At 39.7% G+C, this 15,232-nt stretch overlaps 1 protein-coding gene across 6 annotated transcripts in view; it reads left to right on the top strand.

Moving 5' to 3' along the window:
• Positions 1 to 15,232, top strand: part of ZBTB44 (zinc finger and BTB domain containing 44) — a 41,177-nt gene that overhangs the window by 16,066 nt on the left and 9,879 nt on the right. For 4 of the 6 annotated variants that reach the window (XM_087763432.1, XM_087763433.1, XM_087763435.1 and 1 more), the window contains 3 exons: positions 3,085 to 4,154; positions 8,825 to 8,909; positions 13,912 to 14,075. In XM_087763432.1, the coding sequence (XP_087619558.1) occupies positions 3,137 to 4,154; positions 8,825 to 8,909; positions 13,912 to 14,075 (1,267 nt within the window). In that variant the 5' untranslated portion in view covers positions 3,085 to 3,136. The remainder of the gene's footprint in view (positions 1 to 3,084; positions 4,155 to 8,824; positions 8,910 to 13,911; positions 14,076 to 15,232) is intronic. The other 2 variants (XM_087763437.1, XM_087763436.1) reach the window with 2 other exon arrangements.

Raw genomic sequence — 15,232 nt, 5'->3', positions numbered from 1 at the left:
GGAGAAGCAAGCCACCATTTCTTCGATATCAACCCCCGTCCCTGCTTAGAGAATCGCTGATGGTTTGTGGCTCAAAGATGAACAACTTTTCCAGCTCCAACCCACTTATCACTTAGCTTACGTGCGCACCTTGATCTCCCCACCCCAAACGCTCCCAAGGTACCATGTATATTTAGTTCTAGTTTGTGGTTCTTTAATCGCTCCTGAATGTAGCACTCCATACCTTACGGTCTAACAACTGCTGTTGTAGACTAATCATCGGTAATAAGACGTGACAAAATGTCATTTCGAAATGGTGGTGATCCAAAGATGTTAGACTTGAGGTGAAGTTGTAACGTTGTGGCCCTTTACTCTTTTTACTCGCTGTGACTTAGTGCAGCTATAAAAGTGCCCTGTGCCACTAAAAGATTAACAAAGAGAATTGAACCATTTTATAACCTGTCTGAGCTTTAGCATGCTCATCTCTTCATGCGGAAAATATTTTCATATTGTTTAAATTACCTTTAAAAATATTTGACGTTTTTACTACCTCGTTAACTGTAAAGAACTGATATTGTTCCCCCTCCTCAGCCCACCCCTTTCGATTTTTTTGGAAATAGCACGCGTATGCGTACGTCCTTTGTCCACACCGAAGCCTGTGTAAGGAGCCACTTGTTTGAATGGTGGTGTCAGTGAGGGGGAAGGTCATTTTACGAAAGTGACTTAACAGAGCAATATCCCACATTCATGGCAGGCACGCTGCTCCTGTGATAAATTTAAATCGATTTATTGCACATCACTGACTTCCGCTATTTTATTTTAAATTCTGTAACCAGATCAAGGTCAAGGAAGCAAAAGATGAAAGGAGAGGGGGAAAGGAAGCCAGAAGAGGGGAGAGGCAGGCAGGAAGGGGGAAGGAGGACAAGGAATGGTTCAGAGCAGGGTTTGAAGGAGGTAGAGACTGGAGAGATGAGCATTACTCATTCAGAGGCACGGAGAAGGAAAATGGGTTAGTCTTCTGGGCGTGTAAGAATTGGGAGTATTGCTTGCTTAGGTTGTTTGTAATTATGTATTGGTACTGTTTCTAAATGCCAGGTATACTGTTGATAGTCCTTGCAAATGTATTATTCTTTTGGTAGCTGGTTGCTGAGCAGAAGTACTTCTGGACTTCTGATGTGCCAAGGAATTGCTGCGGTGACCGGGACTTCAGAAGGAAGGGTATCCCAAGGCCATTTTAGAATATGCTGTTACAAGATTTTACTGTAGTGTTTTGGTCTGAGATCAATTAAATTTGCTTTTCATTTGATTCATGCTGGAGAACAAACAGTCTGGATCTTCAGATGCCTCTTGAGGTCGATATGTTTTCTTTCACTGAAGGGAGTGTTTTGCTTGTGCTTAACTACTTCTTCTGCAGTAGTGTGAAATTTCATTTTAAACCCAAATGGTCCTTATAGTTTCGCTCAGGCTTTATATATATTGTTAAGTGTTAGTTCATCTGTTCTCTCAAATAGATATTCTTCCCCTGTCTGAAAGGGTTTGCAGTATCAAAAGTGAAATCATAGGACCAAGAAGCAGCCAAGTGTAAATGTCTGTGGAACAAGGTAGGCTCTGACAGCTGCCATTTAAATATGTGCTAAGACTGGTGAGATTTGTGGTAAGTTGTTCCAAGCTTGCAGTGCTCTTTGTATCTGCGTAGCTCCACATGAGCAATTTGCAAGTGTGGTATGTTTTTGCATACGTGTAGGGGAAAGGAGAAGGATGATGTGAAGAAGCTGGCTGACTCCAGGAAATAATCAGATCCAATTATGTTGTTGATGTTTAACTACCAGCTTTACCGAGATGGTATTTCTGTATCATGTTAATTGTGTGAGTGGTGCGGAACACAGAAGACTTTTCATGGAAGCTTGGGGGGGGCCTTAAGAAGGTGAAACATGGTGGCTCATGTTTCCTTTACAGTGAAATAATTCAGAAATAATTGGAGCAAACCCAGGAGCTGATTTTCCTTGTTGGGAGATGCTCCGCTCTCTGCAAATAGAGACAGCCTTGGTGGCCACAGAAGTTCCACCGCAGGGGCAGGGGCTGTCTAGGCATACTGCACCTAGCTTGGCGCGGTGTCTTTCCCCTGTGTATGGCAGAGGGAGTGAAACGTGGATCGGCTTCATCCTCCTCAAATCAGAGGCATGTAGTTTTCAGATACTGCTGCAGCCTTAAAACTTGCAGACAGTGTGGGGCATACAGTCCCTTCTGCTCCTTCAGGACCTTGCACAACACCCATGCGTTTGTTCCCACACGTAGGAGAGAACTGGTCTCCAGGAAGGTGGTTTTGTATTTTTCAGAAGAAAGAAGTTGCCCTCCTTGTATTATTTATCACATATATAAAATCAATTTGTGTGTATTTGATTAAACTTAAACTTTCCTTTGAGGTTTATAATCCGTTGTGTTTTTGAAGGAATTTTCAATAACTTCTCATCCTAGCCCCAAACTATTTATTAAAAGCAGCTTTAGGCAATCAGTACCTGCACTACAGTAGGAAAGCAGAGCTATTGGCAACTGCTATTTTATGTTTACTAGCTTGAACTCTGTCCTCTGAAAATTCATACTGTTGTTTCTCTAAAGCTTTTCTGGTATTAAATACCTTCTCTGGGAGATTTGCTTGCTCCTACACACTTGTAAGTGGACCCAAGCTAATGTCTTTTCCACTTAAAAGAAACATTTGACAAAGTTGGTCAGGCTTAAGAACTGTAGGCAGTAGTTTCCTGAGCCCAGAAAATAAAAATACAGGTTTCTTACACAGATGATAGTTTGAAAAATGCTTTTTTTTTTTTTCATATTACAGACATTTGTTTTTCTCTAAACTGCGTTAGGAATTTGTTTTGAGTGGGCGGTAGCAGAAATGAGGAAAATAATATTAGCGATAGATTGCAAATAATTTGAGCTGCGTTTTTGAAAATTACAAGTAGGTAATTGCATTTCTGTAGAGGTAGTCTGGATCCTAGAAAAACCTGACCCTAGAGAATCCTGCTGATCATACAGAGCCTTATAATCATGAAGCCACTTCACTTTTGCTTTCAGAGATGAAAATGACTGTTTTCTTCTTTGTTTTAGGATACCTGTGATCTCTCGTATGTGGAAAGAACGCTAGCAGAAAGGTGAAAAAATGGGTGTTAAAACATTCACTCATAATTCCCCTGCTCACAGTCAGGAGATGCTGGGAAAGCTGAACATGCTTCGCAACGACGGACATTTTTGTGATATCACCATCCGCGTCCAGGACAAAATCTTCAGGGCGCACAAGGTGGTTTTGGCAGCCTGCAGCGACTTCTTCCGTTCCAAACTCGTTGGCCAAGCAGAAGACGAGAGCAAGAGCGTGTTAGACCTGCACCATGTGACAGTGACTGGTTTTATACCTCTCCTGGAATATGCTTACACAGCAACACTATCTATTAATACAGAAAACATTATTGATGTGTTGGCTGCAGCCAGCTACATGCAGATGTTCAGCGTTGCTAGCACGTGCTCAGAATTCATGAAGTCCAGCATTTTATGGAATACGCCCAACAGCCAGCAAGAGAAGGTGCTGGATGCAGGACAGGAGAACAGCGCAAACTGCAATTTTACTTCTCGGGACGGCAGCCTTTCTCCGGTTTCTTCTGAGTGCAGTGTAGTGGAAAGAACCATTCCCGTTTGCCGAGAGTCGCGAAGAAAGCGCAAAAGCTACATAGTTATGTCTCCTGAGAGCCCCCTTAAGTGTAACACACAAACAAGTTCCCCCCAAGTGCTGAATCCTTCAACTTCTTACCCGGAGTCCAGAAATCAGCCCGTGGACTCGTCCTTAGCTTTTCCCTGGACTTTTCCTTTTGGAATTGATCGAAGACTTCAGTCTGAGAAGGTGAAGCAGGCGGAGAACTCTAGGACTTTGGAAATGCCTGGGCCCTCCGAGTCCAACAGAAGAATCGCAGACTACGTGACTTGTGAGAGCACAAAAGCCAGTTCTCCCCTTGTGATTGAAGAAGACGTGCGTGTCAAAGTGGAAAGGTTAAGCGATGAGGAGGTTCACGAGGAAGTATCGCAGCCCGTTAGCGCATCCCAGAGCTCTCTGAGCGATCAACAGACAGTCCCAGGAAGCGAGCAAGTGCAGGAAGATCTCCTGATCAGCCCACAGTCTTCCTCGATAGGTATGACCGTTTCTGGGGTTAGATATATGTACCAATAGGTATGTGTGCACTTGGTGCTTTTATTGGAGGAAATCCGCTTCATGTTTTTTCGTGCTTTACTTTTGTGAAACTGCATTTTGTTTCCTGTTTTATGAAATGTTACATATGAACCCCTGGTGGGGGGGACAGGACTTGGAGCTCTTTAAATAACTTTGCAGAAGGCAGCTAAGAAAGGTAAGCCTGTTGATAGCCCTCCTTATTCAGAAGAGATTGATAATCCCTTTTAACCTCTGGTGGCTTGACTGGGGAAAATAATTCTGTTTCCATTAGTGTCAAAAGGCATGATCTCAGCTGAGCGGCAACGCCAAATCTGAAAGACTTGTGGCTGTAACCACAGAGGGATAGAATGGTACTTTGCATCAGACATAAAATCTTGTATAATCATGACAGAGAGCCTTTGTAAGAAGATTTGCAAAATAAGTGGTGGAACACTGTCATCTTAATGCCCCAGACGAAAACAAAACCACACAGTCGTAATATTGAGAATCTTTCCATTTCTGTGGGATTTGGTTCTCAAGTTGCTTCTTCAAATACTGCCAATTGCTGAGAGAAACCTTTTTTCCATGAAAGGCAATTTTAAGCCAATTTCGGGTTCTTCTAGCAGGCTGCTGTTTATTAACAGCTAATACTTAAAGGTTACTGTAACAATCCTTTTTTTCCTCTTTGCACAGAATACATTGAATGGCTTTTAGTAAGTCAGAAGATAGGGGGTTTGCAATATTTCTAGTTTAATTACCAAATTTTTGCCTAAGTCAGCTATTTTGCTTTCAGTTAAGTGGCTTGATCTGTGCTTGGTAGAGTGTTTGTTTACTGAAAGATTTTTAATAAAGCCTGTTTGTTTGAAGACCATAAGAATGGCAAATGTACTGGCTGCTTCATTCAAATAATGTATACATGAAAGGCTGCTTCAGTTAATTAAATAAATAAACTACAACAAAGTAAATAAATGTAGACTAGTAGCCTACATTATTTGTTTTCTTTGGTCAGCGTGACACTGTGCCTTCCCTGAAGAAAGTCAGTGTTAGATCAGTCTGACCGTTCCAGGATTGCAATATATAATCAGCGTTGTTAAACTATTCAGGTAATACTTGCTAAAAAGAAATGAAAATATTTTCCATTTATCCCCTCCTTCAGGACTTTATGTTGTTGGTTTTGTTCGTGGGTTTGTGTAGCTCGTGTTGGTATTTTAGATCGGTAATGCTTTTTCCAAACGATAATGTTTTATTTACTGGAGACAAGGCTGTTTACCTTTTCTGAGAAGCAGACTTAATATCAGTTTAAATGTAAATCTTTTAAATGTAGTTTGCCAAAATAGTGCATAGATTAAAAAATAAAAGAAATAATTTGTTTGCTCCTGGGTAGTGTCCAGGAAAAGTGGTCCTTGTTCAAGAAGAGGTTTAGTTTGACTCAGTTTTTAACTCATTACAGTAGGAACATCGGAAAGGCCTCGCCAGGGCCATGTGATAAGAGATGCAAATTAGTTAATCAACATAATTGTACCATCACAGACAAAATAGAACAAGTAGAAATAATTATTAGAGAAAGTTAAAAATAGCATATCAAGTGAGAGGAGGGAGTTTTTACCAACTATAAATAACATACTTAAGCAGCTTAAAAGAAGAAACTGGGTGTAAAGTCTAGGTTATGGATGAGTAGCATACGATCTACGGAAGTTTTCAGAGGACATCTCTTGGAGTTAGAAAAATTGCGTAGTCAAAAGTGGCTTGAATGAATTGGGACATGAGAATGTGAGAGTAGGGCTGAATTGTAGAGAGAGAGGTGCCACTGAATGCTCTGAAATCTACTTTTCTAAGAGAGGCTTAGTGTTAAACAAAAATTACTTTGAAACTTACTCCAGTAGCCAGGCACTTTACTGAATTCTGTTCTTGCTTTAGCCAGTTTCCTGAAATGATTTCTGTTGACAAGCATCTGTGCACATCCATCCTCAAAAGGTATCTGTTTTGAAGCCACATGTTGTTTTGGGGAAGGTTTTCCGTTTTCTGTTTCCTAGTCTAGGTTTTGTACCACGGAGGTCATGTACCTGACCGTTTGTATGGCATGGGGCAGAGGGTCTTAGGCTTTAGTGATTATAATGTTTAAACTTGAATGTCTTGTTATTGAGGATATTAGTACAGCATGTTCTTCCTTAAAATGGCTACAGAGAGAAAAAAAGTACGCTAGCCCCAAACCTTTAAAGTACCAATCTGTTCTTTGTCCTTGAATATGTTGGAATTAATATTTAGTGGTCTTTGCATAACATTGTTAACTATCCTTGTAATAGCTTTTATTCACATTTTGCTATAAAGAGAAGCAGTGCTCCTGCTTTTTAGCACAGCTCACATGTACCTAATATATGATACGGCACGCTTTGTAGCTAGAAAGCACCTTTTACCTCCCAAAGATGTGTTTCCTTATGTAGTAATAATATAAGAACAGTAAATGGAGGCAGCAAGATATGTTAAAGTACAGCTTTCTCTTCCCTGAACATATTTTCCTCGTATAATTGCATATATTTATCTCAATGTTTTATAGTACATTTATAAAAGCATTCCTGCTTCTCCTTCTGATATTGCAAAAAGCTCTTATTCACTCTTTGGGCAATTTCAAGAATTGTTCATTTGCGATTTATTATACTTGGAAGCAGTTTATAATATGGAAGGAGTCGTGAAGCAGGGCCTTGATAAATAAGTCATTATGGTTACAACAATAGCTATGTCTGAGAAGATATTTTCATAACACATTAACACTGTTTCCATTTGAGAGGTGAAGGCATAAAATTAAACCTAAGAGCAATTGGGCCTATTTTTCAGTAGACTTTCAGTTAAGTATTTCATGAGAAAGAAGCATAAATCAAAACGGGATTAACTTTTGTCACTTTATAGATTACACAGTTGCTGAATTTCCCAGCCATGGTTTGTCAGCTTGTAACAAAATCAAAAATTTTGATTCTACTAGTGTTACTTGGAAACTGCTAGAGATGCAAGTTTCCTCCCATCACTGGCCCCGTAACATGACGTCACGTTAAGACAATAATCTTTCACTTCAGTAAGGTTTTGTAGAACACGCTGTCCTTTATAGGGACAGCCTTTTTTGGAGACAGTGCTCTCATTCTTTTTGACAAATAAGCACATTTTCTGATTGTCTTTCCATATCTTTGTTCCTTCTCTTTGGTTTTCCATTTTCTCTGACACTTGTCATGGTAGGCCTAATGATACTCATTTTTCCTAGTGAGCTTTAGAGAAAGGTTCCCAAATTCAGATTGCTCACGTACCACTCTCGTAGAAAGCGGAATTATTTTTACCCCAGCAGCAAGAGCAGCTCCTAGCACTGTCCTAAGCTTCGCTCGTTCTCAAGATGTAGGTGTAGAGAGAGAAATTTCATTCCCCCATCTGTTCTCATCTCACACGGGTTTGGTGGTGGAGACCCAAAGGCTGCTTGGCTGTCCAGAAAAGTTCAAGCGGTGCTTAGTATTCAGTCTCAACAGAGGGAAAAGGAGGCAAGACGGGGGTACTTCTGCACCACTTCCAAGTGACTTTCATGCTACTAATCATACATGCGTCATGGTTTGGGAACCCCTGTTTTGGAGAGGAATGACAGCAACTCCGAGCCTTTTGGAATTTGGCGGAGTTCAGTCATTCATTTTTATCATCTCCCATAGACATCATCAGAGGAAAAGGAGGAATGCGAGGAGATCCGGTCTGCTCTCTTCACTCAGCTTAAAGATGGAACAACACATGGTTTATCTAAACCAGAGGATTTTTTTTTTTTTAATCAAGGCATATGGTTGGCGGGGGGTGGGTACCAGTTCTTAGAATTGTTTTGGTACTGCACGGCCAACTTCCCTCTCTGTTATGGCAACATCAGGCCAAAATAACCTTGCCTAAACAAGGATTGAACACCAAACTCCAAGTGGCGATGAGGGAGGCTCGTCTGAGCAACAGCCACATCAGGTGAATGAAGTCGTAGTTTTGCTTTAGTGCTGCATTTACCTTAGATTCTGTTTGCAAAACCCACTTGAGCTGCATTTGCTTGATTGTTGGCGCACCGAACAGAGCTCGGGAATGGTTTTGTGTATACATTTCTCTTACAAACAGATGTTTGGTCTCTTTTGTGTTGCATTTCTAATTTCTCAGAGGGCTCTTCCTGTCTCAGCATCTTATCAATAAATGAAGGTGTTATCAACGAATATATGTATGTGGAAGATTTGGAACACAAAAGCAATGTAGCGTAGCAGGATTGAACTCTTTGTTGCTCAAGAAGTCTTGAAAACTGATGAAATAGTCCCTTTAGGTGAAGGTAACGTTTGTGCTTAACAGTGTTAGTACTGGATGTGTTTTGAAAACTCTGGCTGTGTTTAACATAGATTCTTTCCATGTTCTAGGTGTGCCAAATATTTGCCCTTTATTGAGTTGTCCATTTACTAAATAATCTGTGCAGAGGAGCAGCTGAGTTGGAACACGTTGCTTCCGGGTTTTCTAAATGATTTTCCTGAGACAATTCTAGTATCTCGTCACCCAGGAAGCAGTGTCTCTCAGAGATTTGGGAAAGCAAGCTTTATGTGTATTTACCTGTCCTCCCCAACCCTTTTGGAACACTTCTTTGCATTAAATCACCCTTTTTTCTTTGCCTAGGCTCAATAGATGAGGGGGTTACGGAGGGATTGCCCACACTCCAAAGCACCTCTGGCACTAACGCTCATGCAGATGATGATGATCGGTATGTACCAATGTAGTGTGCAAACTGTTCTGCAGCAAGTGCTGTGCTGTAATTAACCTTCCCAGCCTTAATCCCAGAATGTTTAGTTGTTCGTACGTCTACTTCTCTGTTGATCAAAGTACAATCAGTGCCTGAAGGGTCAGATGCTTTAGAAGAATGTGGGTGATGAAAGTCAGAATTTGCTTACTTGTTGCTTTTCATTTCCTGTCTATTTCCAGGCAACACCGGTGAAGAAAGATATTCATGCTTTCGCTGTTTCTTCATCACTGCTCTTTATTAATAAATAAATAAAAAAAAATCTTTACTGTGAAACAGGTGTGGTAGTTGCATGCGTGCTAAAGCTGACGTAAAGCCACAAAAGCAACAAAATGAAAACAAGTACCTAGTCTTGGCTTCACCAGAGCTTGCTATTGCCATAAACCACAGAGCAGGCAGAGCAGCCTTAAATCTCGTCTCCCAAACTTCCTGCATGTAGCTTCTTACCACGATGCTGTGTGTCATTTACTGTAAATATTTAGCGGTCTTTTGCTGTGCTGGGATGAGTGATTTATTAAGGGAATCCCTTACAAGGGAAGGCTGGCAGAGAAGGCTGAACTAAAATGGGTCTGTTTGGTTGAAGATGTATCGTCGTTCTGTTAAGAGCGACGCGGTGTACCTGCAAGTGGCATACAAGGGTACACACAACTGGTTTGACTTTTATTTCTTTGCTTTTGTGGTGTATGTCAAGTACGGTGTAGAGCTAGCTATTCCCTTTCTAAGGAAAATTTTTAAAGTATTGACAAGCTGGCTTTTGCATAGTATTTTGTTAGACAAGTGGGTCTGGGGAAGAAGTGTGAACCTTTGAGAGTTGTTCCAGAAACTGTGTCAAGTGAAACTCCCTATAGAGATAACTATCGAGAGCTGCATTTTCATAGCTCATAAAATCTTTCCCGTCATTTCTGTCTAAAACCTGTCCCGTTGTAGGATTAAATCTGAAGGGAAAATAACTGCCTAGATAAGATTTTTTGTATGACAGAGAAGATTTTATCTGCTAACAAGCCTCAGTATAAAAATAATACCCAGCACTTAGGGTTTGAATTGATAGTAGGAGCACATGTTGCATTAGAATTAATCCAGCTTTTTAAAGCTATAATTCTAAAGTCAAGTGGCATACATGTTTTCAGCAGTGGATTATTTCAGAAATTTCCTATAAAATTGCAGAGCTTCAGCACAAACTGCATAGAAAATTCAAAATATGTAAAATCTTTTTAACACACTGAAAATTCCCACTAAAATATCTCTTCCATGGAGAGAAGGAAAGAATATTTGCCTTAATTCATGCCTAAGTTTGAAAATAATTTGTCTCAGAGTGACAGAAGCATCAGCAAAATGAACTAGAATTTGCACGTTGTTTATATAACAACAAGGAAACTAATAGTTATGGGAATTTATAAGAATTTTAGACTCCAGAACTAAAATTTTCTACCAAGTGATTTATTTTATAAATTCAAACGCAAGTGCCAAGACTGTACTTATTCCATGAGTCAGTTAAATGAGTAGAATGGTGCTTTCAAGTCCTAAGAAGTTTTCTTTCACATGCGTGCATGTATATGCCTGTCCGGATGGGACAGTGCATTCTGATACGCTGTCACAGCCCTTCAAGCACTGGACTTTTGAATTCCCATTTCAAGCACAGGATGGGCACCTCAGCAAATAAATATGGCCTGTCATTCACCGTGCGGCAATTTGGGCACATGGTTTTGCGTGCACAAAATGAGATAGTACAGAATTCTGAATAAAATCAAACATTCAGCTCTAGCTGAATCAAATGAAAACATGATTAATAAATCATATGGATGGAGAAAGTTTCCCTCACCTTCTGTTTGGTTATTTTCTTTAATGCACGTTTAGTTTAAGTCCAGGTTGTACGTTGCTTTATTAGTAGAGATTCTCAAAATGTGAAAATCAGTTGTGAGTAGACAATGCAAATGTATATTGAAAAATATATATCTGAGTATGTATTTGTTATATTTCTATTCATAAAAAAGAGCAAAAGACTGTTCCATCTATAGGTCTTTCAATATGACATCCTTATCACTGTGGAAAGAATCACAACTATTTCAAAATTTAGGATATCTTATCTCTTGAGTTTCTGCGTTAAATGATTAACATAATTAATTGAGCCTTCTCCATAATCAGTGTTTCATAAACAGCAGGTCACATGTAATTGTTGTCAGCTTAATAGGCACACAGGAATCTGTTAAGTATTAAAACTACTGTTTCACAGTGAAGCCTGATATATTCTTTCTCTGATATTTCACATTTGGATTGCAGTACACTTTTCTAGCATAGATCTGTAATTCAGCTGTGGCTGGTTTAACAGTTAGTCCCTGCATCAGTTCATGGCTGCATTTAAAAAGGAGTTGCAAAGGCTCAATTATAGAAGATCTCTCTGATCCAATATAATGAGAACTGCCACTTTCCTAAAATAATTGTTATTTACAAATAGAGAGCATTTCTAGGCTCACTGAGCATTCTGGCATTCGCATTTGTCAGAGTTTAGTTCTACGTAGTTAAATATGTATATAATCTCTTGGTGAAAAGAAGAAAAAAATTGCAAGCAGAATACTGTAGTGTTACAGTGAAAACATTTTAAACCTATCTCTTTATCTAGCTGTTACAGAAATTCTCCAAGATGTTAGACGAATCTCAACTGTTAAATGCCACATTTGTCACAAATTGCAAGTCGTGAAAAACTGAGTATATATGGGGGAAAAGAAGCAGGGGAGAGAAAATATAATTGTGTTTCAAATGTAATTTCTTCGTTGTGCTAAGGTCCGCAGTTATGTCACCAATAGGTATTTCAGCCTGCTTGCAGTGTAAGGATGGAAAAAGACATGCCAGTCACTGGTAGCTGGAGAGCCTCGTTATTCCCATTTTATTTGCTTTAACCAGCCTTTCCATCATGAAGCTTTTCTGTAGGAAAAAAAATTCATTTTAAATTTCTTCTAGGGAGGTGGTCCCCATAGTACTTCTCCTTTCTGTTTCAGCTGCAGAGAAGTGTTTATTTTTGGATAACAGACCTGTCTGTTAGTCTATGTTGATGGAGTTTTCATTGGTAAAGTGGAAAGCATACGGTCATACCAACTCCAGAGACAAAAGTAGTGTTTCTGCATCTGAGTAGAGCAAAATCTGTTCGTTATCTAGTGATCTGCTCACAAAGAGGAACAGGAGTGCCAGAGTTCATGTCAGAAATTTGGTTAGACAAATCAGAACCTATGTTTAAAAACACACTCATTTATGTCAAGTGCATTTGGTGAGCCATCAGTTGGCTGTTTTAGACCCACAAGTGGCAGTGAACTATATTCTGCCAGGCCCAGGATACGGGCTGGTAACTTCCCTCTTGAAAATATTCCCTTTGGCAAAGATCAACAAGTCTGTCAGCATCTATCTTTTCCACAGCTCTCTAGGAGCCTACTGTGTATAAAAAGAAGTGAAGGACAATAAAATTTCGTCCTTAGAGCAAATATTATTCCAGTTCCATGTGAGACCAGAAATCCTTATGGGTTTTACAGACCGATTGATACCAAACTCCTGCAGGAAACTCTTTTATCTTGTGTGTATCGAGAGATACCTGGTGCTCGCTCTCTCCAGATAAATTTTACAACTGGAACTTTTGCTACTGGGAAACATTGTACTTAGAATTCGGAGACCTAGTTCTCACAGTTGTATTGACATCTATTTCCAGAGTAGATGAAGACAATTAATGTATAGATTTTAAAGAGACAACTCTAGTTCTTGTCCTCCTGTGCTGGTCTGGTCTGTGGATTTTTGCATGATGTGTAGGAAAATGTATTTGTGCAAAGTGCACGTTTCATTCCTGTGGACGTTAGAAGTCCACGAATTCAGCCTAACCTTGAAAACAACAGTCTGGGCTTGAGATGGAAGCAGACCAGCAAAAGGATTTGTTCAGTTAGGGAGACTTTCTGACTATGTGCAACAGGAGACATTGTTGTACTTTTTTCTCAATGCATTTCAGACATTACAGTTTAGTAAAACTAAAATTGCATTGTTCTGGCCAAGGGATATTCAGGGTCAGAGCAGTTCCCTGCTGCCAGTGACGTCTGATCTTCCATCAGGCTGTGAGCAAGCTGAAATGTATATTTCAACAGAAAATATAGACCTTAATGCTCAGGAAAGGGAAACCCCAGGTAAGTACAAGCTCCTATTGTTACTATGTTTGTACCAGCAGATTTGTTTTTATTTCAGTATGCCCTTTAGCGAAGCAAGTTCCTTGCCAGAGGACTTGGATTGTAACACTGTAGTTCCCTTAGACAGTTTGCAGCTAGAGGCTATGTAGGAGCAATTAGTCAGTTTTAAATAAATTACTTTGAAAGTTAAAGTGTTCCTTTATTATAGTCTGTGTGCTGTTTTTTAAATACAGCGCTTGAGCTGTTCTTATAGAGCCGATTGAATCAGATAAGGAGCAAGTATTGATTAATTAGAATAATATTTTAAACTTAGAAATACGTAATTGTAGATACAAATGTTTGTTCATTGAACTTGGATCAAAATGAAAATGAATCGGCTTTAATTTCATTTGTAAATATCACCGAAGCTACAAAATACTCCTTTGCTTTTCAGTTTGCTCAGTGCTTTCCTCAGGGACTGTTTGCTGATTGTAAATCATCGATATGCTTAAGAAAGTGCCCATGCCTGGAAAATAAAGTCCGGTTTGCAGGCGGTGCTCAGACCTGTTGCCCAAAGAAACAGAAGTCAGAGGTTATTCTCTGGTTTTGTTCAGAGGTCCAAAGTCAGTGACTGTAAGACTTGAGATGCAGGTCAGGTGCACTGCTAGAGAGGCAGAGATTTCCAGCATAAATACAGACCTCAACAGAAGTGCGAAAGGCCAGTCTTTTTCTTCTTCTCATACAAATGTGTTCAAGGTTCAGATTTCCACGGGCAAGGCTTCTTATTTTTTTCCTCTGGCTTGCTTGTAAATCAGTGAATTTTTTCTTTGTAGTTTGGAGAACGTTCAGTATCCCTACCAACTCTACATTGCTCCTTCTACCAGCAGCACAGAGAGACCCAGCCCAAATGGTCCAGACAGACCTTTTCAGTGTCCAACCTGCGGGGTCCGGTTCACTCGCATTCAGAACTTAAAACAACACATGCTTATCCACTCAGGTAAGAAACACTACTGTTTCCAAGAATTACTAATTTATAGACTCGCAGAGGTTTGTTCACTGTGCCGCAAAAATAATAATGCAATTCTTTTTTAATCACCTGCCAAGTGCTTGAGAATTGATTTCAGAAAGACTGGGTAGGGGTACGTCTCATTGAACGCTTGTTTTGATACATCAAATCTGACTGATAGCTCTACTCATGGATGATTAGCGTTTGTGTGGACTGAAAAAAATCTGATTGCCTGAGACTCATGAGAATAAGTCATTTTCATGATAAAGATTTGAGATGAAATAAAGTATACTTGGCTTCTTTATTATACTAAAGAAGTGATGCAGATTGAAATTCTTCCTCTCACATGTTGTAATTGTCTGCTCTGTTTTAGAGGAGACTTGCAGATAATATAGAAAATATTATCTGTCTTATGTCCTTGCACTGAAGAATGTTGTATGCCTTTGGATCTCAGAATTTTTGGAGGGATTGCAGGACAACTGACTTGGTTTGGTAATCAATTTAGCTCCTACAGATAGTACGGGTAGCAAAAGGTTTGTGTGAATGCCTCCTCTGAGTCTTGATCCCCAAATTGTTGCATTCATTTTGATTTCTAACCTAAGTATGGACTCCTAATGTCATTGCTATCAGTGTTTTTCAAGACTTGGCAGCATTATCCGGCAATAGCACTGACATTTTAGTGAATGAAGGGAATGTTAAAGGGTTATTGCACTTGAGCACTAAGCCTCATGGTTTAGCATCTCCTGGTTTGAGCTTGACTTTTACCTGCCCGCAGATGCTGTACCATTTTTGGGCAGAGCAACCACAATTGTCAAGCTGTAATTTTTTCACTGTCAGCAATTATTTGTCAAGTCCCTTCAAGCAAAATGATCATATGACATAATAATATGTGTTTAATACTTAAAAAAAGCAAAGTTTGTGGGCATATCAGGTGCAAAATTATCCTAAGCCGGTTGCTAAAGTCTTAGCTGACAGCAGACAGATAGGCAAAGCATCTCTGGCTGACCTGTCAACTGGCAACCCCTGGGCAAAGTTGGGAGAGATTTGAATAGCTGTTTTAGAGTAATTAGTATGCAAAAGAAACTCTCAAAACTTGTAAATGTTGAAAGTGTTTTCACATAAGCAAAATGGCTGAAGAGATTTTCCTC

Source organism: Nipponia nippon, unplaced genomic scaffold, assembly GCF_047370975.1.
Source record: "Nipponia nippon isolate SJK-2023a ecotype South Korea unplaced genomic scaffold, ASM4737097v1 scaffold_28, whole genome shotgun sequence".
NCBI classification, from domain to species: domain Eukaryota; kingdom Metazoa; phylum Chordata; class Aves; order Pelecaniformes; family Threskiornithidae; genus Nipponia; species Nipponia nippon.
The sequence above is the reverse complement of the archived record's forward strand: the minus strand, read 5'-3'. Positions and strand labels throughout refer to the sequence as shown.